The following is a 27,754-nucleotide window of genomic DNA, read 5'->3' as shown; positions in this document are numbered from 1 at the left end:
CAATTTCAGTATCTGCTGATTTCATTTTAAAACCCATTTTAAAGCAAATGAAATAGCTAAGACTTTTTCTAGCACGGTAATCAAGACCTTTAATACCCTACCTCTCTACAGACCAGTTTTAAGAGCTGATGTTTGTGTTGCTGTTGCCTGTGCTGGGCAGGGTGCTGGGCGTACGCTGCGGGATTCATAGTGGAGCTGAGGGTACCTGTACTAGGCTCTACTTTCAAGTAATTTTAAAGGTTGATCAAGATTTTCAGTCTTTTATTGGAAGGCTTCTCTTTTACTAAAGCACTCAACAGCGGAGCTCCTCTCGCCTATGCACTGTGCTCCACATCACAGCTCCAGAGATATCTGGCCAGCTTCCAGTTTAAATTCACTTAATAGGGTAAATCTGAAATGATTTAAACACTCTCAATTTACCACCATAACCAAAGGGTCAAAGCCAGGAGCTGTAGAAGCACTAATATTCAAGAGAGTTTTTAAAGAGGAATTTAAAAGTTACTGCTTTAAAAATGTCATTAAGATGAGATAGGGAATGCTTTGGGTAAGTGATTTCAATCACCCAAGTCTTCTATTAATGGATCACCTTAAGATTTTCTGTACTGTAATATACATAGGGCTGGATTTTGTCCCGCTGACCTCGATGGACTTTGGTTCATGCTGTCAAACGGTGGAGCAATGTGTGTTTTGGTATGTATACAGGCACCACAAAGAATTGTGAGACTCGGTCTCTAACGAGGCAGGTCATTGACTGAATGGATGTTCTCAGGCTTTGTGCACGCTTTTGGAAAGAAATGGTAAAACAATCTACTTAAGAACATCTGAATTTTTGCCAATTTGTGCTACAGCTTTCCCTGATAAGTTACTGAACATGCTGTCTATTACTATTGCTGCAAATATTTTCCTTTCTTTTCTTTTGTGAGACATTTTTAGGATGGGCATCACCCTTGTGTTTAATGATCTTGCTTTTCTTCAGCTCTTATCAAGTGTATCTCAGTGTTATTTATTGTCTTTCTGTCTAACTTAGGCTCTTAGGTACTGTTTTGACTGCAGTCTTTCTCAAAATCTAGAAAAAAGAACCTTTTGTTTTGCATGAAAAGGAAGAAATAGCTGTGTTTTTCTTTTCCTTAGAACTTCAAAAGCACAAAAAAAGATTAAATAGGAAAATGGGGAAAAAATAATTCAGAAACATTGAAAGGTGCTCACTGATTAAACTGTAGGGAACATTCACGTATCTGCCATTCGGTCTCCTGAAGATCAATACTATGAGACTAATCTATGATGCTGCAGCAGTCTATAATAACTCTAACGTATTATCTTTCAGAGTATTATTACTGGAATAAAAATTGCTGTGTTTAAATTTCAAAGATATTGGGATACTCATCCTGGCATTCATTATTTCATAAAATGGATCAACAGTGTTCTCTGTGTGCGCACACAGTTCGATATTCTTTCAAAATTATATTGAAGGGTGATCATGCTGTTCCAGTGATCCTGTCCAGCACAGTTACACTTGGATGGATGCCAAAAAAACAAGCGAAAAAAGCAAGCAAAAACCCAAGCAAAACGTGACTGCTTTGTATCTGATGCTCAGCATTACAAAGGCGTTATCTCTCTCCATTGGGTGATGAAGGGAAGGCAAAGGAGTGTCTGCGTTGGCATGATTTTGCCCAGTGAGAGTTGCAAAACCAGCTTGAAAGTTTTTTGTGTTGAATTGTGGTCTTCGTAAGTTAGATACTGCAAGTTTGTAATTTGGTGAGGAGGGAGAAGCATCTTTAGTAATGTATTTATTGCTGTACTGATAGACAAGTTATGAAGTTTGGGCTAATTATAATTTCCTGTGTCTCCGTAAGTGGATTCGAAATGACTCGTTTGCTCTTGTGCTGTAGTAACTTTTGTCATTTATTCTTTTTTCTTTCAAGCAACTGAATGCCATATTGCCTCTAAATTGGGAAGATATTAGATTTCCTTAGCCTAATCGTAGAGTCTTGTTTTTGCAATTATATTTCAAAACACTGGTGGACGATAGTCTGTGAAAGCAAAAAGACACAATTCTTACTGAGCCTGAATTTAGAAGCTTCTGTTAAAAATACGGTTGTAAAGCAGCCTGTGCCATGAGCAGTGGAAGCAGCGAAGTCTAGTTTTCTACTGGTTGCCATCTTTTTTTCCCTTGGTCATTCCCTGCCTCCCCTGGAACAAGAGCCCCAGCTCTCCTCTGTGAACCTTTCCTGCAAGCAGAGATGGTTTTCTGGTGCGAGGCATGTAGCTGTCGGCCAGCTGATACCTGCGTGGGACGTGGTCAACTCTTTCCCCTTTGGTGGGGGAACTCTTTTGGGTCTGCTCTGCCTACCTCTGATTTTCACAAAGGGCATAGGAACTTGGTTATTTTTGTGACTTTTACCTCTGTTGGATTTTGTGGTCTCCAGACGTTTGGAGGGGTTGGAGTGGAGTGAAAGAGAGAGGGATGGACTTTCAGCATGTTGCGTAGTTATCCTTTTATAATTATATTTTCCGTGCAGTGGAGAATGCACCTTGTGTGTGTAGACAAAGACTTGAAAATAAAGAGTGAATTTCTATTACACAGTAGCTGATTTAATAGGACTTTTGGAGCTTTTAGTGATGGTTTTTTTTGTTTTGGTTTGTTTTATTCCCAACTGAGCAACTATATAAATATCTTCTAACATTTAGTAACTGTTGTTCTTTTGAGCAATTTTCAGGGTGAATCCAAAATCACACCATTGCTAGGGTAAGAATACTCTTTGACCCTTAAAAATGTTTGCATTAAAGTTACCCAATATTGGCAATTAATACATCGGTGTGATGCGTTTTTATCAGCTTTGCTTGTCGCGAACCAAAGGGAGTTTGTCATAACACAAGTCGCTTATTGATGACACAGTTGTCTGTGATTGATTAGAAGTGGCAGATTTATTTCAGCTTCAACTCTTTCCATTAGCATTCCTATCGACCATCTGGCAGTGGAAAACCTCACTTGTGAGATAGACTACGATCTTGTTAAAAAAATTACAAGATTTCTTGGGGCCTTTTTTTTTTGCCAGTGTGCTGATGAGCCAGAGAGTTGTCACTTTTAGTGACAGTTCTCAATGCCTGAAAGGGTTGAGACTGATGCTGGGTCAGCCTGTGACTTGTTTTTAATGGGTTTTAATTATTGCCTTGATCGCAGCAAACTTTTAGTTAATGGTTATACAAGTATAATTTTGTGGGCTTTGTAGCTCTTTCATAGCATTCAGTTGTTGGTTAGAATGAGAAGGAACATGTTGCTGTTTCAGTGGAACAGAGCAAACGACCTTTTTTAAAATGGAACCTACAGAAAACCAGAACTTTTCCTGAATTGGTCGATTATGAAAACGTAATATCATAATCAAAATCATTTGACTGTGCTTAAGATGCCCTAATCAAAATCATTTAAAGATCACATACCAAGGAGGGATGCTTAAGAGGCAAAAAATGAATTCTAAATGAATTGTGATGTTCCAAAATGTGGAGTTGCCTGTATGTCCATTAAATGGTAGATATATGCACTGATATGAGAGAAACACGGAGCTGGCGTACAATGGGCGATGAAACCTCAGGACATTTAGTGGAGCTCCTGCAACATTACTATGAATTACATCATGATCTGAAATGCAGCAGCTGCTCTGGCCCTACCGTCCTCTGATGAGTAATAGCGTATCAGGGCTATCTTTGGTAAACAGCTTTATGGGGCTTTTCTGCTGCAGTGTTCGGCACTTGGAATTGTAATGCTGCCTCTGGCTTCCCACCTGCAGCGTCCTCTGCTCCCCAGAAATACAGCAATTCAAAAGTAAGGCATGAAATCTTGTGGTTAGGACCCTTTACATCTAGATTTTATAGGGGACATTGTAAAGATTAACATTATCTGTGTGTTGCAGAGAGGTGAGGTATGGACAGAGAAAACATATTCTATATTAGTTTCCCTGTATCTGCAGGGTTTGCTTAAAACAATGCTTTTAAGTCTTTGTTAAACATACTTTTTTGAAGGGGGGAGGCTTGAAAGAAATACTTCAGTTTCTCAGAGTGTGATAGATTTCTGTCCAGGATCTCCATAGCTTGACCTTGGTGGCTGTAAATATTTTAAACGGTTCCATGGATATTTCAAGCTTGTTGCTTGTCGAGGCGTAATGCACAAGGGATTTCTTCCTAAATGGGCTCCTCATTGCACTTAGACTCACACAAACATTGCAGCAAGTGAAGGTGTTAAAAAAATATGCGTGAAGGTCAAAGTGACAGGTCTTATTAGGAGATTACTGTCAATAGTTCTTTTGAAGAGTAATCTCCTAACAATTTCTTCTCAATTTTGTATTTGATTTTGGAAATTGTGTTGAGGCAGCATTAAGATTACATAGATGGTAGTTACTTGTGTAATATTTAGCATTAAACAGGAGATGAATCCCTTCTGGTTTTATTTTGCGTCATTAGTAAAGTTTATGCTGGGGGAATATGCAATTTCTGAAAATGAAATGTTTTTAGACAGCAGGGATTATCTGAAACACATACATAATGTAGAGTGTAATTGACTTGAAGGTCTCCTATGTTACCTTTTTTTTGCTCTGAAGTAAGATAATATTGGAGTAAAAATCAGGAGGAAATTTATTCAGCCACTTGAAGGCATTTTGTGGAAGATTAAGATTTGTTTGTTTTCAAGCGTTTCTCAAAAAGTGCTTCTCTTGTCCACTATTTTAATTGTGCCATCACATCTGCGAAAGGTCATTATCATATTCTTTTATACAAGCACGTGTCAAAGCGTTACTCACTTCCAACCATCCGTAGACTATTTGATACAAATGCTTCAAAAATGGAGCTAATAGACAAGGTACCATCCTTGTATCAGAAAGTTTCTTAAATTTCCTCACCTACAGGTTTTTTTTGTCCTACTTACTACGTTTTCTTTCAGAAACAATGCCTTTTGGCAGCTCCTGTTGTATTCATACCGGTTTTTGGATAACTGGCCAGACTTACGCACACCACCATCTCAGTGCACTCTTCTAGATCCCTTGCCAGTTGTCTGCTTGAACACCATCTGTTCCTGGCAGGAGTTACCTTCAAATACCTAACAAAACAGGTCATGGGAAAAACCAAAATCTTCCAGGAGCTAATGGTGTTAACATACCCTGCTTCTCTAACGCTATTAGTATTTTCCTTGTAGCACTTCAGGAAACTTGGTCTATTGAGGCAGATTCTCTTACCCCAAGATCTTTCCTTCTGAGGAGTACCATGTCTGCCCAAGCAAACAGTGAGGACGGTGCTAACTTGCAAGAAGATATTTTGTGGAAAGCTCGAACAATGTGTGAAATCCAGCCCTAGTTCATAATGAGATGGAGAACTGTGCTAATGAAATCTGCAGGAGACAATAAAGTGAGTCATACAGCAAAGATGACTGAAAACGGCCGTGCAAATCAGTGCCACTAAGAAAAAAATATAACTGAGAGGAGGAAATAAAAAAGAGCATCTTGGAAAAAATCCAGGCTAATGCATCCAAAGAAATATAATCTGAAATGCAGACATACATGGGAGCAGAAGCTGGAAAAGCCATAAGGCTGAAAGAGATACAGAGATAGTGGACTGCAAATTAGATATGAGGCTCTACAAAAGGACCAATTTGGGCCACGCATTGGAGAAGCAGCACGTGACAGATTAGGGAGGCATTAGGCCTGTCTTGGAGAACCATTCGCTTCCGTGGATGAGAGAATTGGAGTCATGAGGGTGATTTCAGCAAGAAACAAAATAGTGATGATCTGGAGGAAATGCTGAAACGCTATCCGTAGTGTGATGATAGGAGCCTACGCATACGTAAGCGTGCAAGCATTTAGAGCGTAGATGAGGGAAACAGCAGCATATGGCATGGCAACACTAGGCTGCAACTGAGGAAAAGGCTAATTTCATTGGGACGGCAGAAGGAAAGTCTCAGTGGCGGTAAGGTAGAGTGCCATGTTTGAAGACAGTGTAGTCAAAATACAAGTTGAGCGCCAAATACTGAAGTGACATAAGAAAATCCTTGTCTCTTTTTGGATTTGTATCTGATTAGATTAAGTCTGAATTTGTTCCTTAAGGCACTTATAGACTTGGAGAAAGAGATAAATGGTGATGGTGAAGCATGTACACACTCCTGTGGGTCCTCTGGAGCTGGAGGTGCAATCAAACCAACCGTGTCAAAGCAGAGGGTGCCGCACGTCCCGCTCAGTAATGGGCAGGAGGGGAGGACGCCGGGCTGGCCCAGTTTCATCTCCCTGCGTGGGAGTCGGCACCCTCAGACTTTTTTTATCCGGCTAATAACAGAAGTAGAAGTGCGAAAGGGTTTGAAGACATCTTAAAAGAAGTTTGTAAATCACCGGGGACGGTTTGTTTCTCCTGCGGGAGTTTAGCTGTCGCACACTCCTTGGGGTGGGGAGCAGCTGACAGCTCCTGCCTGTGATGGAGGGGAAGTGCTGGTGCGAAGGGGAGTTGTCTTGACCTCTCTCCACCATTGCTTCTGTTGACCCTGTTAAAGTGGGTTTAGTCCTAAAGAAACAAATCTTCAGTTGCTGTTCTCATAGACGTTTTACCATTTTAAATATGAACAGTTACTTTGACCATCTTTTTTTAGTGCAGCAAGCAGAAGAGGAAACTAAAATTTGGTTTACTGTGATCCTGGATGCAGGTCAGTTGGTCATGTCAAAAAGGTTATATGAAAACAGGTTACTTGGTAATTTTGAAAGTGGTCCAGCTTGCTGCTTAGTAGGACTGCATTTTGCAGTGCCTGATTATTCAAACTTCTTTTTCTAATATTAGCATTAATTCCCTTATAGCAGTATTATAAAGTTGCTTATTTCTCAGTCCTTTTATATGTGGGAGCCTGTCTGTAAGCACAGCAGACAGCTTATCAGCCCAGCAGCCACTGCCGCTTGCCAATACTGTGTGTTTCGTAAATGCTTGCAGTCAGCCTTGAGAGTTTATGGACGTTGGCTTGCATTTCTCTCTGTATTTCACTGCACTGTTTAAATCAGGAGTATTAAAAACCCTGCTAAATTTAGATAGAAGAGGGAATCTGCAAATACACCAGTCCTGCCTCCTCCCACAAAAAATACATCTCCTGGCCAACGAGAGCTGGAGCCAGCCAAGGTGCAAGGGGGCTTGGGGTTTTGGAGGGGCTCTGCAGACATATCGCTAACAGCGGTTCTGTGGGTGCGAAATGAGCCCAAAGGTAATTTATGACCTTGTCAGAGGAACGGAGAGGGAGTATAAGAACCTCCAAAACAGCACTTTTAATAGCTTAGGCTGTGGTGGTTTTTGTCTCCTTTCAAATGTTTTTATTTTATTATATCTGACACCAGTCAAGGAGAGAGGAAGCTCTTTAACCTTAATGCAAATAAAACAGTAGTGCTTTAGAAAAAAAATCTGTTCACTTTATACCTCTAGGCCGACGGTTCTGACAGACCAGAGAATTTAAAAATAAAATTACTCATTAGCTGGGTTTTTTTCTTAATCTGTTTAGCTGTATCAATCCATTTGAAGCCTGATTTTTGCTTAGGAGGAGTAAAAAATTACCTATAGCAATAAATCCATCTGTCTGTCATGCTGTTTATCTGTCTATCTATCTATCCCCTAAAGACTTTAAAATGTTGTTTTTTATTTCTGTATCGTTGCTGAAAATCAATTGTGACATTTTCTGTTTAGGCTGCTAAAGGTTTTGGCAGATAGAACATGGATTTTGTCTTTTGATGGTGAATTCAATTCAGCATTTATTGCGAAGTCCTCAAGTGTTTAAACGTGTGGTGATAGACAACTAAAACTCCTGCGGTGCTAAACTCCACCAGGTCTCTCAGTAGTTCTGCTATTCAAAAAGAATTGGGACTTGTTTCATCTGTTTTTAATAAATGTGAGGCTTGCACGCTCTTTATGTCAGAACTAAAGCCAACTTTGTGTTGCAGTTTGACATGTAGAGTCTTAACTTTTTATTGTTCCTAAAGACACCTACTCAACTTAGGATGTTGTTATCCTTTAAAAATGGTGAGGGGCTTGCGCATCATCGTATCTGAACTGTGATGTTGAAATGTGTACGTGAAAGGAAAGCAAAAGCTGGCCTGCAAAAATGCTGGTCGTGCGAGCGGGTACACACCTGGACTTGCTTACTGGCCAAGGTGGATACCAGCGTTTGGGAGCAATCGGCTTTGGTTGGGTCTGTCATGCTGTTGCTAAAGCTGGGGAGAGTCCAATGGAGTCCTTTTTTGAATATTGGAAAATGAGAGGGGGACAGAGCTGGGTTTGGTGGGTCAGGCGTCAGCATCAGCCTGGCATCTCCCACATCATCTTGGAGAAATTGTTTAGGTGATGCCTACGAGGAAGGGTTTGGTGATGCCAAGCTCCTGAGCTTCCTGGGAGCTGTAACACCCTGTAGGCATAATTTTGTGTCTGAGCTAATGTGCATTAAATACTGTCAGCTGTTAATGGGTGCCATGGAGGTATCTCAGGGATTGGTGTATGGCAGATGAGGGAGGGCTGTTCCAACGTGGTTTTGCCAAACACACTTGCTGTGCCACCAGGAGGACTGATGGGCCAGGAGCCCAGGGTGCGACTGCTGGGACAGCACTCGCTCAATGTCTTCCACGTATTTCTTTTGTCAAGAGATGAGAGCAATCTGTTCCAGGGCTCTCTGCGTGGTGCTGCCATTTGGTAAAAACACCACATCCCTCATATGCCATTTCTGAAGTGTATTTTTTCACTTTTGTCCGGTGAGATGGATGGGGAATTTGAATGTTTGGACTACTTGCATGGACATCATAATTCGATGGGAAGAGGTGGAGGCAATAAATAAGTTCAGTATTGACTGGGTGGATCAACTTTCGCCATTGTTGGCAGTTGTTTTAGCACCTTTGTGTAAAGTGGGCTCATGGCAGAAGCATGTATTTTGTTTATGAGGTTTATGCTGCTTTCTTGCTCGTCTTTTAAGATTTTCAAATAAGGTATTAATATTCAGAAGCACAGAGTTAACAAAAACCTTAAAGGAGCTTTAGCTGTAATTTCCCCATTGAGGCCAGGCAAAACATAACACTTCCAAACTAATACATTCTTGATCTAAGAACGACTGTGAAGGTTCATGTCAAAGGGTCATAAATTGCTACCAAATTAATTTCCAAATGTAAGTCTATCGTGCATGTGTTTAAATTTGATTCAGTTCCTTTAAAACAGTTTACTGTGAAAAGCTTTTTCCATAAAAATATGCACAGTGAAAGTGTTTACGTTACAATATGGCACTTACATTGCATTTAAAAAAAAAAAAAACTTTATACATCTATTTGCTGTAACATTTTACTAACCAACTGAGCAAAGTAACACAGAGATCTGTGGTATCCTGCTAAAAACCCAAGTGTTAGGTTGCCAAATATTGATATTCCCACGATACTTTGTAGACACAAAAAAAACTAAGGCAAACTGGAATGATGCTGTAGTGCTGATAGAGGAAATACAGTGTATGGAGATTAAACAGCTGAAAGGCAGACATTTATTACAAGTGAGTCTGTGCAGACTGTTGTCTTGCTGGGGCCAAGCACTTCTTAAGCATTTGCTGCATATTTTGACCAAGTACAGAATGTAGGAAATCTAAACTTAATGCGCTCAAGACTAACGTTTCTTAAAAAATAGGGGGAGGGTGTCACTGTTTTTTTAAATTAGAAGGTTTTTTTTTAATCTGATGCTTCAGAAATGCCTTTAGAGAGCAAAATGAGCATGGTGATGAAACAGAACATAAGCAAACATGCTGGTTAGATTTAGTTAAAGCTAAGTTGATCATTGATACAAATTTGCATTATTTTCCCAGCACAGCACTTGGTAACAACTTTCCTCGGTGTGCTTTTGTTTCAGTTGACATTTGCTTGAATGGCCAAGTGAGTTGGCAAATTTTGTGCTACTGGTCTTTGAAGTTGTGACTTCAGCCCAAACAGCCTTCTCTTTGTGTATGGCAGGGAGCCCCTTTGCTTTGGAGAGGGATGAGTGCGACACAAAGCCTGGAAAGGGTCCGTACATACCAAGTCTCACAATACTTCTTAGAACTTAAGTAGCTCAGGTCTTGTAGGAATATTGGTTTATTGTCTGTGAATTTTTAATGCAAGGAATTAAAGTTCAAAATAAAAAAAAAAAGGCAGAAGATTAACCTGAAAGTACATTGTTTTTATTGACCTTCAAACATAGGTTAGTATTTAGAAGGATTTAAACTACAGTGGGAATTTACTGTCTTCTCTGTTAAATACAATTGTTATTTCACGACGGGGTTCGAGTGCAAGCTCTCCTAGGTACAAAGAAAGAAGTAGGGATTTGCTTGAGATAGATAGTGTTTGTTTCATGTTTTACTCATTCTCACTAGAGTTGTACTAAAATCTGTTGCATGTCAAAAATTGTCTGAAAAACTTGACAGAATGCGGTGACAAAAGATGACTGATAATGGGAAGGAGGAATTTTATATAAATAAGACAGTGTATAAGTATCTATTTATTGCAGTATTTGCACATTTCATGGTCAATTGAACTCCTTTTACTGTTCACAGTCCATATCTTAATAATTGTGATAGGAACATAGCTTGCACAGCATATATGTGACACCTTCTCAGATGGCCTGATTTCATCGTAGCTGTATATGTCCAAGGGAGCAGCACAGTGCTGAAAGGCAACCGCAACCGTTAGAGCTGTTCTGTATTTCCGTGTACACAAAGTTGAGGATGTGCATGAGCAATTTTCAGATGGAGCCTTGTAGCTGCAGTAATTTTCTTTTTAATGCATCTTCTGTAGCCACTGCGAAGTGGAGAAAACGCCGTTGTTCAGCAATAGGAATAGCTTGCCTTGCTTTTACGCTGACCTTTCTCAGAAGCTGGATTTTTGATGGCCGAAGAACTAAGCACCGCGGGCCACAATTTCTTGGAAGGGATGGGTAAAAAAAAATGAGGCGGAGTAAGGATTTTTAAATAGATCTTGTCACGTGGGTTTTGCTGTGTTTTGCTTTGATGAGGAGTGACTAATTCCCAGTTACAGCAGTTTCGGCCATGTGAATGTTTAAGACTGGGGTCAACCTTCAGGTGAGAGCTTGGTGAAGAGGAGATGTCGGTAGCCATCTGAGTGGGCTGTAAGCCAAGGTGAGGGAAACGTCTTCCCGGCTGAACGGAGCCGCTTCTTACCGTCCCTCAGATCTGCTGGCTGACCTGCTTTTGCAAGTGCCCTTTAACTGTTTTCGAAAATTTCAAAGGGTAATAATTAGCAAAGGTCTCTTTAGGCTGACCTGGCTTGTTTTGACTGAGCCAAATTAGGGACTGGTGGCCCAAGCAGGGCTGCCCCATTCACCGGCCCCATGCAGCCGGCTGCAGGCAGCACAGGCTTCACCTGGAGAGATTTCCTAATTGATCCAGTTAAACCAGCACAAGAGGCTGTGACTTTGAATGAGGTTTCTATTGGTTAATTTGTATCTGTTAACACTAGTATTAGGCTGTATTAAAGCAAACCACTGTTAAATAAGTCTGCTTTGTATGTAGGATCCCCTACAATAGCTAACCCTAACTTAATTAGAGACGTGCAATGTGGAACTTACACAAGACATCGGAGAAGATGGTGCTGTCTGCTCCCCACATCAGAAGTAGTGTCCTCCTTTCTTGGAGTTGCACATATTGCACACAGATTTTAAAACAGCAGTTAATTTTGTTTTCCTTCCTAACATTTCCATTTGGAATTTTCTTTCCATAAGAAAATGTGGCTGCATTTTTACATTCGTCTATTTATCTGTACTAAATGCATTGCAAAGGAGATAGGCTTTTTATAACATGAAGGGCTTCTGCGACCCGCTTCAGTGATTCATTGGTACATAACAATATGTGTGAGCAAGCGCCCATAGTGAGTAGCAATGCATCTTTGAAACTCATGTCGTATTTGATGGTAAATAGCCATTTTCCCAGTGATTTGTACTGTTTTTGCACTTTATTATCCATGCATACTTATACCCAAGTAGAGATTGCCATGCAGGCAGCTTCTAAGGTTGGAATAAAAGGGTGCAGTTTATTTTCTGGACCTTTCTTTTGTCAGTAGAGGTTGCATCCAAAGTTGTGAGAGGGCTGTATGAACTTGCCGTTTTACAGGAACTTTGACTTGGAGGGATATTCTTCCAGTAGAGTATCCTGTTGGGTTTTTGGGATGGGATGTGGGATCAACTTAATTTTAATTTGAAAAAGACTGTACAGATTAATGTGTACATGTTCACAGTGTATGCTGTCATTTGACCTTTTCATGCATCGGATGCAGTCTGTTCTTGCCTGTTGCTGAAATGGTGCAATTTCAGCTCGCTCTGTCAGGTTCCCTGGCCCCTTTGGTACAGCATCTCCTGGTGAGGTGATGTCCTGGTTTTGGCTGGGATAGAGTTAGTTGTCTTCCTGCTAGCTGGTATAGTGCTATGTTTTGGGTTCAGTATGAGAAGAATGTTGATAACACTGATGTTTTCAGTTGTTGCTAAGTAATGTTTAGACTAAGTCAAGGTTAAACCACAACAGGTGAGACCAGCGTACTTGTAAGGAGCAGGGAAGCCAGATGCAGGCACACAGGGCATCACTCCATCCATGGCAGTGAAGCCTGGATTACCCTGTAAGGCAGAGCTGGGAGGAAGACCCGACAGACCGGTCCTACAGGCTTCATTAGGGAGCCCAGTTTACACAAGACAGTACTCAGGTGGTTAGACAGCAATCACATGCCAGCCTGACTTCAGCCATCAACAGAGCATTGCTATGGTTATTAGCGAAGTATTTCCATAATGTGTGTCTCTACAAGTTATAATTAGAGCCAAGCCTGCCCCTAGCTAATTACAAGCTTGCTTAGAAGTATAGTTTATATAAAGCTTTTAAAACTTTGTATGGGGAGGATATACATCCACGGGCATAGTAAGAATGATACCTCATTTTCAAAATGAAATTTATAGGCTTTGGTGTCTGTTTCTCCCTCCCTTTACAGTTTTGTACAGGCTTTTTTGTTGCATCCTTATCCAAAGGTTTTGCCAGAAATATTGCTCAAGTTTCACCAACATCAAGCGAGCAATTTTTGCGTTTTCTTCTGAGTGTTTCGTTCTCACTGCTGAGAGAGAAAACCAGATGTTAAGATGTCTTTGAGCTTTGTGTTTTGAGAAGACTAATAAATAATACTTAGATCTCTCATAAAAAGAAGATAAGGAGTCTTGAAAGCGGTGAAACTTTTTGTTGAACGCATCACTACAAGGTCTACATAAATAATGATCCATCTATGGAGACTTGCTACGTGTTTGCTTAGGTGGTCCTGTACCTGTACATCTTCAGCTCTGTCTCTTAGGAATAAAGCAATGCTGGCAGCATAACCCCCTTAGACCCTGAAGCAACAATACGGGCAAGGCTCGGTGATGAGGCAGGTTGTGAATATGACACACGGTTGTAAGGTGGACTGGCGTGGCTGTGGGTCTAACGCGGCATTACCCGCACCCGGGTGGTTGTTGCAGCACCGTGCCGGCCAAGGCCTTTCTCTGGGATGACTCTGGGTAACTGTATGGCAAAGGCAAGGCTGGATGGTACTGACATGGTCGCTGCTGCCCTTCCAAGGTGTTCTCTTTGGATTTTCTTATTTACGTGCTATCTTCCATTCCCCACTTCCAAGTGCTGCTCTCTCAGGAACGAATGGTGTCTGAAAAGGAAAGGGAACGCAGTGGAGCCTGCAGCACTCATGCGTTTGGTTTTTGATGCCTTTAGTACAAGGGTATACTCGCATAGCCTCCATCACCACTGCTCTTCGGGAAGAAAAAAGTGGGGTGCATAACCCTCATGTACAGCTGAGGAAAGGAGACTCATGAGATAACTCCTGCAGCTGATGAATTCCCGCTCCTCGCTTCTGTCTAGCCATTTTTGAATTTGGTATTTAGTTTGATTATTCAGGTCAGATCAGATTTAGGTCAGTTGTGATGGATTTTTTCCAAATCCAGTTCCCTTGATTCCTACTGTAAACGCTTACCAGATGACACGATGTGAAGCTGGAACAGGCTTGAGCTGTGTGATGACCGAATAAAATCTCAGTGGGAACCACTTCCACGTTCCTGAGATCAGTTTCTCATGTAATAAATTCTGTATCCAAAATTATATCAAATACTTTTCTGACAAGAGTGAGGGTTTTTTTCTAACGGACAAATCCCAGCAGAGCTATTTATAAGAAGCCTCTCTCTTGTGTTTGTGCTCGCATGCCTGTTATTCAGACCTACACTGAAGAACCAATATAAGTAAAAACTTCTCCATGTCCTTGCCAGTGCTTTTGGACCCACCCTGTTTGGTCTCATCTGACATCCTCCGCTACATGTCTTTGATATTGTTCTGTTGCTAAAAGTTGCCGTAGGAAACCACCATTAAAGACTTCTCCCCGAAGGAATAATCTGGATTTATTTGGTGACGCCTTTTCTTTGCAGATTGTTTCACTGCTTTGTTCTGCCTGATCCTCTCCTGGCTGTGAGGGATGGGGAGGAGTGATCCGAGCGAGTGCCATGCTCGTGCCAAGTGCCATGCTATGTGCTAACACCTGCAAAACCTCGTGCGACAGAGAGTAGCCAGGATGGCGAGTGCCTGGGCGGTGCATGGCAGTGTCCTTCGCCTGGGGAGGAGGAGGCCAGTCCATTTCTCGAACGCAAATCCAGGCATGGGAAAAGCTGCTTGAGTTGTTTTTTTAGGTATTAAATTTAGAGCTGCGTTCTCTCACCGTTGGTTCCTAAAATGAAATTAGAAAACATCCAGAACTTCTTAGGAGACCAACCTACAGCTGCTTCTTCTGTTACAGCCTCTTTATTCATTTCCTGATATGGTGAAGGGAAGCCTTGACGCCAGACTTCTCTGAGTTGTGTCCTGGCTCACATATCGCTACATGTCAATCTCTTCTGCATTAAATCAGACAGATGAGACCTGTGCTTTCAGTTTTGAAAAGTCCTGGTGTACATGGGGCACAGGGGAGAGCGGGTTCTTCCACGAGTGTCTCCTCACTGGCTGCAAAAGTCACGTTAAATCATCGTTCTACCATTCGGCTGCTTGATTAGATGTTCTGTGCATACCTCAAAATATGTGATGTTTTAAAGCTAGATTTGCTATTTAAATAAGAGGTTTGCCTTAATTGGCTGTTATAAATTACAAGCAAGAAGGAATGATTTATTGCTTATAATTAGAAATGAGTTACGAAGGGGAATGTTGGTAATCATAAAATAAAGCTTGGAATACATTGATTTCCAGATGGCTGGCAGTGAAATTGCTCTTTAATGTATAATAGACCAGACACAAGGAAAAAAAAAAATCTGTCATCCATCTTTATTCCTTGATGGATTACTTGTATGAATCTATAGTTACTTGAATTTTGAAATATTAGTTTTGCCTGCATAATCGAATGAGAGAAACTTAATTTGCACAGTGGTGTATGCTGTCAGAGGTGGTGGAAGAGGTGAGTTAGTATTTTGCCTAGCATGATTTTTGTCCTTGTAATGTCAACGGGGAAGATCTAACGATAAATCTGGCATCACCTTTGGGTATAACAGTCTCAGTGGATTGTTCTCAGAGACTGCAGGTTACTAAGATGTTTTTCTTTTCATCTTTTGCCTCATTAGCTGTTTTTATGAGGTTGAGATTGATCAAAACACCTGTCCAAAAGCAAATATCTGTAATTCTCCTTGCTCGAGTCTAGAAAAATATATTTGCACCAGAAACAGCAATGGCAGTGCTACTGCTGAGACCTTTTCAATAGAATAATCTTTCTGTTCAGATGATAATGTGTTCATTTAACTTTTAAAATCTCATTTCTGTTACTATAGTTCCAAGCATGATTTTAAAATTATTTATATTTGCCTTATCTGCTAATAATGGTGCTTTCTGCCATAACAGATGCATTCTGCACTGTTACCATTTGAAAGACCGTGCTACGAGATAGTTAGACCTATTTGGATTGTCACCACATGAGTTGTCTCACGCCCATGTTTTAAAAATGACACTGTCATTAGACTTGCTTAACTGAGACCATCATGATTACTCATTTACCTTCATTAGAATGCTTCATAGCTTCCTTATTTTAAGTAGCTTTTCCCAGCAAGGTGCAGATTTGCCTTGCTGCCATCATTTCATGTGGAAAAATTTCCATGGTGAAAAGAATAACATATTTTCAACTAATATTTTCCTGACCTGTGGAGAGATGAGCTCATCAGTATCTTTATTGACAAACCCAGGAAGAAGGTGTGTCGACCAGAAATATTAGATCAGTCAGCCTTTCTTGTCCTGGAGCAATTGTAATTTCCCATGGTCTGCAGCAATTTCCTTTAGAAGCAGATATGTGCAGAGATTGTTTTGGATCTGCTGCAGTAGCATAACTTCATTTGGTCCCAATAAGGTGGCCTTAGATTTCATTCTTTTCATTTTTGTTGTTGAAAATCTTTTGGTTTAGTCAGTGGAAAGAACAGCAAGTTGCTATTTTACAGCGTCTAATTGAGGAATGAGCACTGCAGCTATGCAGAAAAATATTGTCCGCTCTGGGTTGGGTTATTGAAGACAGATATCGTGGCCTCTGCCTCTCTCGGAAAAGCCTGAAATAGGTGTTTAGTTCACTATCCATTAGCAAAGTTCCCGCTTTTCAAAAGCATACCGATGACTGACATAGGTGCTTAGTTCCTCGCTGAATAAATATATCCTTTAGTGAATGATAGAGGTTCTTATTTTTTGCCAGTTTACTCCTGCGAGCTTTGGTCCCTAGATACTTAAGCCTGGGCATTTGCTAGAAGAGGCCAATCTCATTAACGCTGAAGATGTTCTCGGCGCTGCGTTGTCTGATGCTGTGCTGATGAAAGCGAAGCTCCTCTGATCCAGCATGAAAGAGGGCTGAGTGGGAATCAGAAGTGGGAACAATTTCTCATTTCACTCTAGTTTTTGTTGTCACTTCAGCTTTGCTTTTTTTCTGCTTGAAATGGCTCTTTCTGTAGCGTTGCTTGCTCGGAAACAGGAGGAAAACAGGAGTTGGCTGTGTTGGTGTAGCTGGTGGAGTTCACGCAGGCGTGTTGGAGCAGCGTTAGAAGTAGCTGGCTCAGGCACTGCTCAATGCATCCTAGCCTTGCTGCCCATGTGTCTGACAGTATCTAGGAGGGTTCAGACCCTGCCGCCTGCTCCATCAGTCACATTTGTACAGCTGGCAGCACTGGGGGTAGCCAATTCCAAGGGACCTCGCTATGCGTGAGCTGAGCTCATCGCAACGCGGACGTGCCTTTCGCTTGGTGTCTTGTGGTCGTTGTTTGGGGCCCCTGCAGCCCTGTCACAGGGGACAGTGATTCAGGGAAACTCCTTGGGGCTTTCACACTGATGGTGAGCTGGGCTGGGCGAAGGGCTGGTCAGCCTGGCCTTCAGAAAGCCAAAAAATACTTGCCTGCCTCACATTGAGGCACACGAGTTTCAAGGTATGAGCATCAGAGGTGCTTCATCTTTCTGCAGAGCATGATGTCTGTGGTGGTATCTGGGCTTCTCCTGGTGTGCCACAGTGCACCCTTACACCCCAGCCCCTGTCCTCACGGCGTCATGCAGCCGTTCATTGGTGTCACAACCAGCCGTGGCCTTGGCCATGTGCCTCGGTTTCTTCTCTAGGAGAGGGAACGGCTCTTGTGAGCACCTGGCTCTCGGCCAGAAGCAGATGTAGAAGACGGTGGGATCTGCAGCTGGATGTGCAAACCCCAAAGTGCTCCAGGGTCACGGTCATGATTGCAGTCTGTTTCGCCCTCTGGAAAAGAGCAGTGGTCTGAGTCCGGGAGGATCAGCCCTTTGTCCTGGCCTGATGGCAGAACGGGGGGTCGGTATCTCCTGATGCTGTTGTGTTTTCAACAAGAGCATTAAATCCTTGCAGAGAGGTAATTCCCAGCTTTCCGGTAAGGATAACATTGACGGTACTTAATTAAAGGGCACTCTTAGCTGGGGTAAACATTTATATTAATTTCCTTCTCACACAGATGTCTGGTAAACTGAGCTCCTGAGGCAAAACCATCTGGCCTCAGGTGGGAGGAGGATCTCAGCCAGCGTGGAGAACCTGACCGGTCTCTCGCCAAATCGTTTCTCAGTAGCTTTTTCTGCCACTGAAGTGGCATACGTATGAAGGACCTGTGGTATGGATATATAGCTTTTATGGGCATTTGTCTTAGATGACCTGCATAATTACACTGCAGGCTTGTGGCTGCGGGCTCTGTTGTATCTCTGCTTTCCGTCGCGTATTCTGGGATCATCCGCGTATAAAATTAGTATGGGCGGTAAGCAGCAATAAGATGTTCCCTACTTGGATGGATTAAATTAAAATTCAGTAAGAAACAGAGCTTTGGGTGAGTTTCCAAATTACTTGCAGGATTGCACTGAGGAGATTGTTATGGTATCGTAAACCTTTTTAGTGGGCGAACAGCCTGATGCAAGTGAGGTGGTTTTATTACTTTGCAGTGCTCTTTTCTATTTTATGTACTGTGCTGTGTAATCTTTTGTTATTAAATAATAAGCAAAATAAAAACAGTTGTTTGTCACAGCCAGCTTGTTTTTCAGAGAATTTGCTCACTTTGAAAGTTCAGTCTGTGTGATCTCCAGCCCTGTCAGGAGCTGTTATATTGAATCTTCTTTTAAATTGTTAAGCTGGAGGACAAACCTAGATGTTATCGTGCACATCTCAACTGAGAGCGGAGCAGATTCAGCAGGGAGCAGCCTCTGATGCCATGTACCGTGCCATTAGTTTTTGTTGCGAACATGTCAAGATTATCTGCTTCCAGTGTTATGTGTGTTGGCTGACATGAGCGTTTGTAGATCTGCATAATTTTTGAAGTAGTTTGAAATGTGGATATAACACTTGGGGCTGTGTGAAATCTTTTTTTCCCCCTTTTTACAGATCACATTGCTGTTCAGAAAGTTGCTTGTTTTGTTACTCCCTCCCACAAGGTACGGTATTAATTTGCAAAGTTCATAATGAAAGTGCCCCAAACTAGAAGTCATCATAGTTAACAACTACTGAAACATTTGGGAAGACCAGTTGCAACATTACATTTTCAATAGAGACTGTTGGTGCTTTAGCATATATGGGATCATATCTTAATATAGGATATTATTGTTATTTATGGAACTTGGCAACCCTGAATTCAATTTGGACTGTGATGGACAGGATTTTTCACATACAGTGAATATGTGCATGTGTGTACCTTGGTAGCCTTTTACAGATGAGGTTGAGTCATGCACATTGAAAGTTGGATAAGATACTCGTTACTTGTTTTTTCAAGGTGCTTTTTTGATCATTAATACTCAGGCCTATCCCAGCCTCAAAAGCAGTCATACTTTTTCATGAAGACACTTTTTTCTGTCCTCTGTGGTGCAGCCAGACAGCAGAAGGAGCCCGTTATCTGTAGCCATGGCAGCCAGTAATTTATTGCTCCATATGGCTGGTGTGGCAGCAGCTGCTCTGGTTTAAGGAGGTCAGGGCATCTGGGCATTTAAGCAACAAACCAAAACCCCACTATAAAACCTTCCTAAATGGTTTTGTACAGTAATAGTAGGGTTCTCCATAGGCATAAGGAGAGCCAAGAGAGAGAAATTAACTTCTCCTTTTATATATTTATAACTTTTATAACTTTTATATAATTTTAATCAAGGACATTATTTCAGGGGGGAAATAAGTTTTTGTCTCTCTTTGCGATGGTTTTACCTTTTTTCAGTTTTCATTGCTAGTGTTTGTAGGTAGCACATAGTACCAAGGCGCAGCGAGCTGGGCTCTGCAGCCCACAGGGTGAGTGACCCCTTCAGATCTGCACTGCAGCAGGTAACAAACAGCCAGAGCAGGAGCAGAATCCAACCCGCTGCTTTTGGATACATTAGATGTTATGCTGAGAGAGAAACTGTATTGCTCAAATTGAATGGCAGCGCTATATTTCTAGTAGTGAAGATGTATACTTTGTGAGCAATTATCGTGGAACAGAAATAAAGCTTTAATTTCAGCTTGTGTGTGAGAATCACTCGCTGCTCAAAAATGGTGCAGAAGGACTCTTGGATTTAGCACTAAAGTTTGCAAATAGGCTTTTCATAAGCATGAATTTTTATTTTCATTAAGGGACCATTTTAATTAAAATGAAACTGGAATGTTTACTCTTTGCTTCCTATAGCTGTGATTGTTTTCTTCACTGTGTGAGCATATGTATAATTTTCTCTAAAAGAAATGTCAGCAGTTTCTGATTACCTTGTGAGTCTTACTCAACAGCTTGATTTTAATTGGGGGCAGGAAAGATTTCAGGGTGCTCCAGGGAGGTCTGATGTCTTTTGGTAGCAGGAGGAAATAGGTGCTATCTTTGGTACAATGTTAATTGCAATAATCACTACTACTGGTTTAAAATAAAAGTCCTTCATTTCTTACTCCTGTTGGGTTTTTTTCAGTCATGTCAATGAAATACAACCTGTTTGGTAATTAGCATCCTTCAGCTACGTAACCTTTTGACATTGCTGCATTCGTGTGTTTGTGAGCACCTAAACAGGGTGTTTTGGAAAACAGTGATTGACAGTAGGTAGGTAAGTCTCAAATTTTAGGAAATAAGAAATTTTTCACGACTAGGGTGATGAAACACTGGCACAGGTTGCCCAGAGAGGTGGTAGATACCCCATCCCTGAAAACATTCAAGGTCAGGCTGGTCGGGGCTTTGAGCAACCTGATCTAATTGAAGATGTCCCTGCTCATTGCAGGGGAGGTTGGACTAGATGACCTTTAAAGGTCCCTTCCAACCCAAACCATTCCATGTTTCTATGATTCTGTGAAAACTCTACTATTCAGGTTAGGTAAAGGAAAGAGAAGGCCAGGCACATAGGGAGGAGTGTGTCCATGCCTTCAAATACATTCTCTCTAAGCCCAGAAGGCCACCGATTTGTAAGTAATAGATAGTTTATGTGGGTCAAGAGTATCTCTTTCTTGAAATTTTTGAAAAGTTATGACATATGACAAGAAGTATTTGCAGCAGAATAAGGTGTTCTGGATCCTTCAGTGGTACTGCTCCTAGAGCATTCCCATGGCTTCTTTTTGTTTAGATCTACTGTAAGGAGGCACCTTGGACTACTTTGGTTGCTGAAATGCCTTTTGGGTCTTGCAAAGCATTTCAGAGATGACCAGTTTCTGAACCTTTTTTGAGCTTAGCCAATATCTTGTGTTTTAATATTGTCTTCTCCATCAGAGATAATGATCTGAATCTCTGCTGCTCATTCTCTGGGGTTTTGTTTCCTCCTGATGATTATTTGAAATAAATAAATAAGTAGGAAAACAACCAGTATCTGTGTGTTAACAGGGAGGAATGGCTAATAGAAAAATGAGAGGAAAGATACTGCTTATCATAAAAGACTATATCTCTGGAGACATAAATTGGTATTCATTAAGTTGTTTGCCTAGACTTAGTTAAAAGACGTACTTGAGAAGCTGTCTGAGCAGTGTTTCAGTAGAAATCAAGTCATCCTCTTCCTGACTAGATACATCTAGATGAGGAGGAGAGACCAGAAAGCAACAGTAAGTGATGGATTGAGAACAGCCTTCATGGCACTTAGTAGACAACAGGCTATGAAATGTTTTTCAGAAAGAACAATATTTAACACTTAGCTGTAAAGTAATACTGATCCATCTTTTCTCCCCAAATATGCAGGTCTTTTTCTTATCTGATGCAGAATTTTTAAAAATGTTTATGTTCAGTTTCTGTCATTTCTCATTCAAGGTATGCCGGGTCCCCTTGGTTTTGATGATGATTGCTGTAGCTGGAGGTTAGAATTTTGCCTGTGATGATTATGATATCCTGTGTGTCTAATATTACTGGTATCCTGTATATATCATCAAATACAGGGAAGCAGTTGCGGAGTGGTGCTTAGTAATTCAGTGTGGCTCGGTTTTGCCATGTCTGCATTCTTCCAAAAAGTCAGTTGTGTTTTGACTTCCGTAATACGTGACAAACTCCTCTATTTCACAGACCTTTGGGATGGGCTGGGGCTGCCGTTTGAGATGAGGTTTTGCTACTGTGCTTGTTGACTGGCATCTTTTTTTATTATCCTGAACTGGGGCAGATGCTTACAAGGGAATGTGTGTATTAATTATTGCGGAGTCTGTGGCTCTCCGCTCTTTATCTTGTATCTTTGAAAAAGTAATTACACAACATAACACTAGCAAAGTGCTTTCACTGTTTGGGGAGTGAATACTCTGTGTCAAACTCTTGTGTGTGGTGTAACTTTTCTGATGTTCACCATTTCTTCTTTCCTTCTTTGCAGATTAAGACCCTTGATTTCAACACAGCTTGCTAAAAAGGCTGCCACTGAAGAGGTATGTGAAGTCCAGCACTTCTCCTAGTGCAACAGTTTGAGTTTGGAAATTCCCACAAGCCTTTCTCAGCCCAGCTGTGGTTATGTGGTAGATAATGGGCAAAACAAATGAGAGTCTTGCCTCTCTGATCAGACCGGGAGCTGGTTACTGCAAACACTACGAAGCTAAAGTTGCCTGTTTTCCAACCAAGATTTGCCCTTACTTATCCATCAGTAACATTAGCACAGCCTCATAATGCCTGGTTAGACAGCAGAAAGAGAAAACTCCCTGCAAGCATCTGAAAAGGTACATATCACACAAGTGGGTAGGAGAAGTAGGAGAGGGCAGAACTCGTGCCTGTTTCTCAGCACTTGGACTGTCCCCGTGAAAAAGGGGGATGATGTAAAATGCTGCTTCTGTGCAGCCAGCACTGACCCAAGGGAAGGGCTGGGCTTCTGCGGGAGACCAGCGAGGAAACACAAAGTGACAGCTGACCCTATATAGCATGGATTACTCTTTGGTTCGTTTGTTTGTTTAGTTTGAAAATATAATAGTGCCATAGAAAAGTTAGTGCTAGTAACTGGCCAACACCAGAAACCCTCCTTGGGTGGCTTTGTGCACCTGCATTTTCTGCCGAAGGGGTTGTGATTATTATGAGTCCAGAGATAACTGCTTTATTTTGCTATTATTTTCACACTGTACAGAGTAGACATATGCATTTTGTGTATGATAAAATAACTGTTTACTGCATATCTAAAAAGTCTGTTCCTAATACACCAACGGTATTTGTCCTTCTTCTTTTTCCCATGAACGTGTGACACTGACACTCTTTAGAAAGTGAACCAGTTACCTTGGGTAGTTTAACATGCTTTGACAGTTGCCCATCCATACATAAAGATACGTGCCAAACTCAAGTCTGGAATGTCTGGAAGTGAATTCAGGAAGTTCTGTTTAAAGGCGTTGTTTGACTGCCTTATTTTTAAAATGACTAAAACCCATTGATTTTCAGAAATGGTTTGATATCCTGCCTGGGGAAGTACATTTTCGCTTCTTTTGCTATGCTCATTAGAAAACTCTGCACATTTTTAGAAGTAGAGCAGTCTGGAAGTGGACATGATAATTAGAAGAAGGTCACATTTTAATTAGCATGGTGCAATTTTAAAAAATAATGACTCAATTGTAGCTCCTCTATATTCACCCACTTTTTCAGAGCAGATGGATACTTTTAAGCATATAAATTGATATATATTATGATGCTGATTCGTCTCAAACTGTTGTGTCTTTTTCTGCTTATACTGAAAACCTAGATGGACTCAGTTTGATCACTCTAGAGGCAAAAGCAGTGGTAGGAAATATAAAATAAACTGGAGGGAAGTTCCTCTAAATAATGTGATTAATTTGAGCATTAAAAAATCATGAAAACCTGTCTTTGAGTGATCCGAATATCTAAATACTTGATTTTCTATTAAAATTAATGGGTGTCTTGCCCTATTAATGAGCTATTGGAGCAAACCCTTAGGTGACTTTGAAAAACTCAGGCAGATTCTTTGGGTTGACTGTCATGGTATATGACAAGTTCAGGAACAGCTTTGATGTTTGAATAATTAGACTATCAACTTTCTGGTACAGGGATTTTCTTTTATGGTGTATCTCTAAAGTGCCTGGAGTTACAGGGATTCTGGGAGTTACTGCATCCCAAGTAAATACATTTATAAATAAATAAATAAAAATAAATTAACAACGCTGAATCAGAACTTACTGCCAATGGAATTGGAGAAGATGCAGCAGTACGTGGTTGTATACTGTAATTTAAAACCTAAAGCACTGTAGGACTTTTCTTGTGGTAGGGACCAGAGAAGTTGGGGTTTCCTGGTCTCCTTTGGACCACTCATTGTTAGGAGCACCTCACCGCTGTCCTTCCCAAAGAAGTGGTCCCAGTCTTTTCTGTCTTTCCTAATAGGGGAGATGACGCTCAGTGCTGATAACTGCTGACTAGTGACAGGTACTGTTAAGTATTGCCTTCTCAAATTTGCTTACATGGCAAAGCGGCATTAATGGTTAATCTTTAATGTTCTTCAGGTTGCCACTAATGGGATGTCTTTTTGGGCCATAGGCTGTAGTGTACAACCCCCAAACAGTCCAAGTACAGAACAGAGGTGAAAAGTGCCCTGTTACAAAGCTGGTGGAGATAAAGCTCCTGTGATGTTTCTTCCCTGGATGAGAGAGAGGGAGGCAGAGCCCCAGACTGAGCACACCATGGAACTGGGAGCTCCAGAGAGACTGGAGCCTGGGCTGTGCTGGGGCAGACCACGTTGCTGGTTCCTGCCCCTTTCCCAGATCTGTCATTAGTGAACTGGAGACAATATTACCTTCTCCAAATTTGTCTCTGTCTCCTTGTGGTGTTGCCCTTTCTCTCCCTCCCTGCCGTGTCCTGCCTAACCTTGGAGCAACTGGGAAGGTGCAGGTATGGAATGGGTCCTGTCAGTGATCAATTCCCAAGTTAGTGTTTGGAGAGCATTATTCTGATGAATGTCATAGGTAATGTTACAGGTGCTGGCGTGTATTATCAACCTAGTGCTCTGCCATCGCATTAAGTGCTGTCTAAAGAGTGCTATTTGTTCCACAGCTCATTGTCCCTCTAAATAAATCCAACCAGAGCTGTCAAAACTAATACATGTTGGGTTTTTTCTGATTTGAAGGATACATTTTTGCTGTCATTAAAGTGTCAATAACATCGTTATTGTGTCATAGGCCTGATGTGAGTCCAGCGCAATGAGGAAAAGGTTGTTAAGTTTTCCTGCAGAGCTCTGCTGAGGAGCCTTCACTCCCAAATTTCTCCTTACCTTGTGCTTGCAAGAGGATCCTTGTTCTGCTGTTACTGTCTCTGGATATTTCACTTACCTGGCTATGAATTATGTGAAAACTGTGGATATTTGTGCCTGACTTTCATTCAGGCAACATTTTACTGAGCAACTTTTATGTGCCCTGGAAGAGCTAAGCCTCTAGCCCCAGATGTGGGCTTCCCTGTGTGGAATCTGCTAACGTTGTGTACAAATACTGAACAAAAGGAAGGGCTGCTCTACTTTCCCCTCTTCTTTTTTGCAGGTCACCTTTCCAAATGCACAAGCAGAAGCCCCTGACTTAGAAAAACCAGCAGCTGTGCTAGTGGAGAGTGGCCCAGTAGCTTATAACCCTGACGAAGAGGTAGAAGAGGAAGAAATAGAAGAAGATGATGATCACTGCATGAGCGCCTTGCAGTTAATGGGAGGAAACGGTAAGCTGGGACGCTGTCTAAATTGCCATCTGCTGGTGCTGTGGGGTTCGTTGTTGCAGGGCTGAGGACAGACAGGGTTGCCCTGCTTGTCCCTGTCCTCCGGCAGCTCGCCCCATGCAGAGCTCCTGCCGCCTTCCCAGCAGTGCCCATTCCTGTGGGAAAGCCGGGAGTCCGAAACCTTGTCTGAAACCTGGCCTTCTTAGAGACTCCTCCTGAGAAAACTTTGCATCTCGAGCTTTAGGCTAAGAGGGCTTCTCAAGACCAAACTGATGTTACGCCTTCTTCAGAATTAGGTTTCTTAATGTGGATCTGAGGAATTAGGGGGTCAGTAACCCCTCCATCAGCAATGCTCAGGGCTCGTTGCCTCCCGAGCCGAGCTGCCCTGCTCCTGCCTGCCTCCTCAGCTGGGGCTGCAGCGATGTCCAGGTTGTCCGTGAGCCCTGGGGACATGGCTGTCCAGCTCAAAACAAAACGAATCGTCACACTCCATTTCTGGGGAAAGTGTTAGGAGGAAAGAGATCTTCACCAAGTACAGAAATTGCATTGATAGCGTGCGACGTGCTGTATGGTACGCAGATGTGTACTAATTTCTTTGGGTTACCCAGCAAAGCCACTCATTTAATTAGGTTTCTTTGCTGGCGGGAAAAGGCAGCATCCTCTCCGCTGTGGTTTTTCCTAACTGGACACATCCACATTTATCCTTTATTAAAAACTTCCCCTTAGAAGTTAAGCTTTGAAAATATACAAAAATATTTCTAAAATGAGAGCTGCTAATTATGGGTTGTGAAAAAGCAAGATGGGAATAAGTTTCCTACTGAAATGATATTTACTGCAAAAATCTTTCCAGTACTATTAATTTAGCTTTCATGGACAGTATGTATACATTTCACAAAAGTGTCTGTTGCTTTTAAATTATTTCTCCACTGGAAAATAATTGCTGAACCGTAGGAAAAACAGTTTGTTGCCTGCATTTATTATTAGAATAATGTTCCCAAGAAAAAGCACCCATGTGGGGGAGGGTGGGTCTATGTTTATTAATAAACCCCCCACAAAAATAGAATAAAGGTCACTGAGCTTTTTTTCTTTGTAAATGTTACTATTTTTAAACCATTCTGAGAACATTCCACTACTCCCTGTCTGGTCTGGACGACAGCTGAAAAATCAGAGTTTAAAAAAAAAATAAAAAGGAAAGGAGTATTCCCAGAATTCAAACGCAGGTGTGCAGAGCCGCTCAGCAGAACAAATAACTCCTTTCTAGCTGCTTTCTTCATGGATTTTAGACCTGTCTGTCTGGAATGACTGCAGGAATTACAGATGGTGAACTTCACCCATTCTACACAAATTATTATAGATTACGCTTAATTCTGCTTCTGAGCATTTGCTTGACTCTTTGGATGAAACGTTGCACTGTATTGAATTTGGAATATAAAGGTTAACTTTACTGAATGCTCATATGTAATAGTTATCCATAGGTTCAACTATGCAACAGAAAATACCTGTTTCACTACATTCAGAAGCACACAGAAGAGAAATTGGTGTGTTAGAAACCCACAGATTCACCTTCTGACACACACATGACACAGTCTTTGCACTTGGCATTGTTTAAGAAAACAAGATGGGATAAAAAAATCTGGGCAAAATTTTAAGTTGTTCCTCTAGGATTAAGTAGATACAGGAGATCCGAGTCAGATGCGTTGGTCAGGATTTGTTGCACAACTCCTTTGATGTTGATAGGAACTGTGAGCTATCTCTGAACCCTTGCAGTTTCAGCCTATAAATCCATGAATAATATAAACAAGCCAGCCTTTTTCTTGGTGGCTATGTCTAGTGAGAACCATGCCTACTTGTAAATGTATGCTGCTGCTTATCGGCCACCGTGTTCCAAATTACTTGTGACAATCAGGCTTGATCACCTTAACCTCTAAATTAAACCAAGTCTTTCACATATCCATGTGCCAAGTATTCCTGAATGAGGGTCCAGTGACAAGTGAGAAGAGATATTTACACATACTTGCTTACAAATAATTTTATTTCACTGAGGAAAGTACATGCAAGAACTTTATATTTAGCCCTAAGAAAATACATGATTTTTAAAACACTTGCTTAAGGCAAAACTTACCATCTAGTTACACAGCAGGAAAAGAACCTGAAAGTA

General features: G+C 41.4%; 1 protein-coding gene across 4 annotated transcripts in view; it reads left to right on the top strand.

The window, feature by feature from the left end:
• The window catches only part of BRF1 (BRF1 RNA polymerase III transcription initiation factor subunit), a 178,306-nt gene that overhangs the window by 146,713 nt on the left and 3,839 nt on the right, over positions 1 to 27,754 (top strand). For all 4 annotated transcript variants that reach the window (XM_052783394.1, XM_052783393.1, XM_052783395.1 and 1 more), the window contains 2 exons: positions 22,295 to 22,346; positions 25,431 to 25,599. In XM_052783394.1, coding sequence (XP_052639354.1) covers positions 22,295 to 22,346; positions 25,431 to 25,599 — 221 coding nt within the window. The remainder of the gene's footprint in view (positions 1 to 22,294; positions 22,347 to 25,430; positions 25,600 to 27,754) is intronic.

Source organism: Harpia harpyja, chromosome 3 (genome assembly GCF_026419915.1).
Source record: "Harpia harpyja isolate bHarHar1 chromosome 3, bHarHar1 primary haplotype, whole genome shotgun sequence".
Lineage (NCBI taxonomy): Eukaryota > Metazoa > Chordata > Aves > Accipitriformes > Accipitridae > Harpia > Harpia harpyja.
The sequence above is the reverse complement of the archived record's forward strand: the minus strand, read 5'-3'. Positions and strand labels throughout refer to the sequence as shown.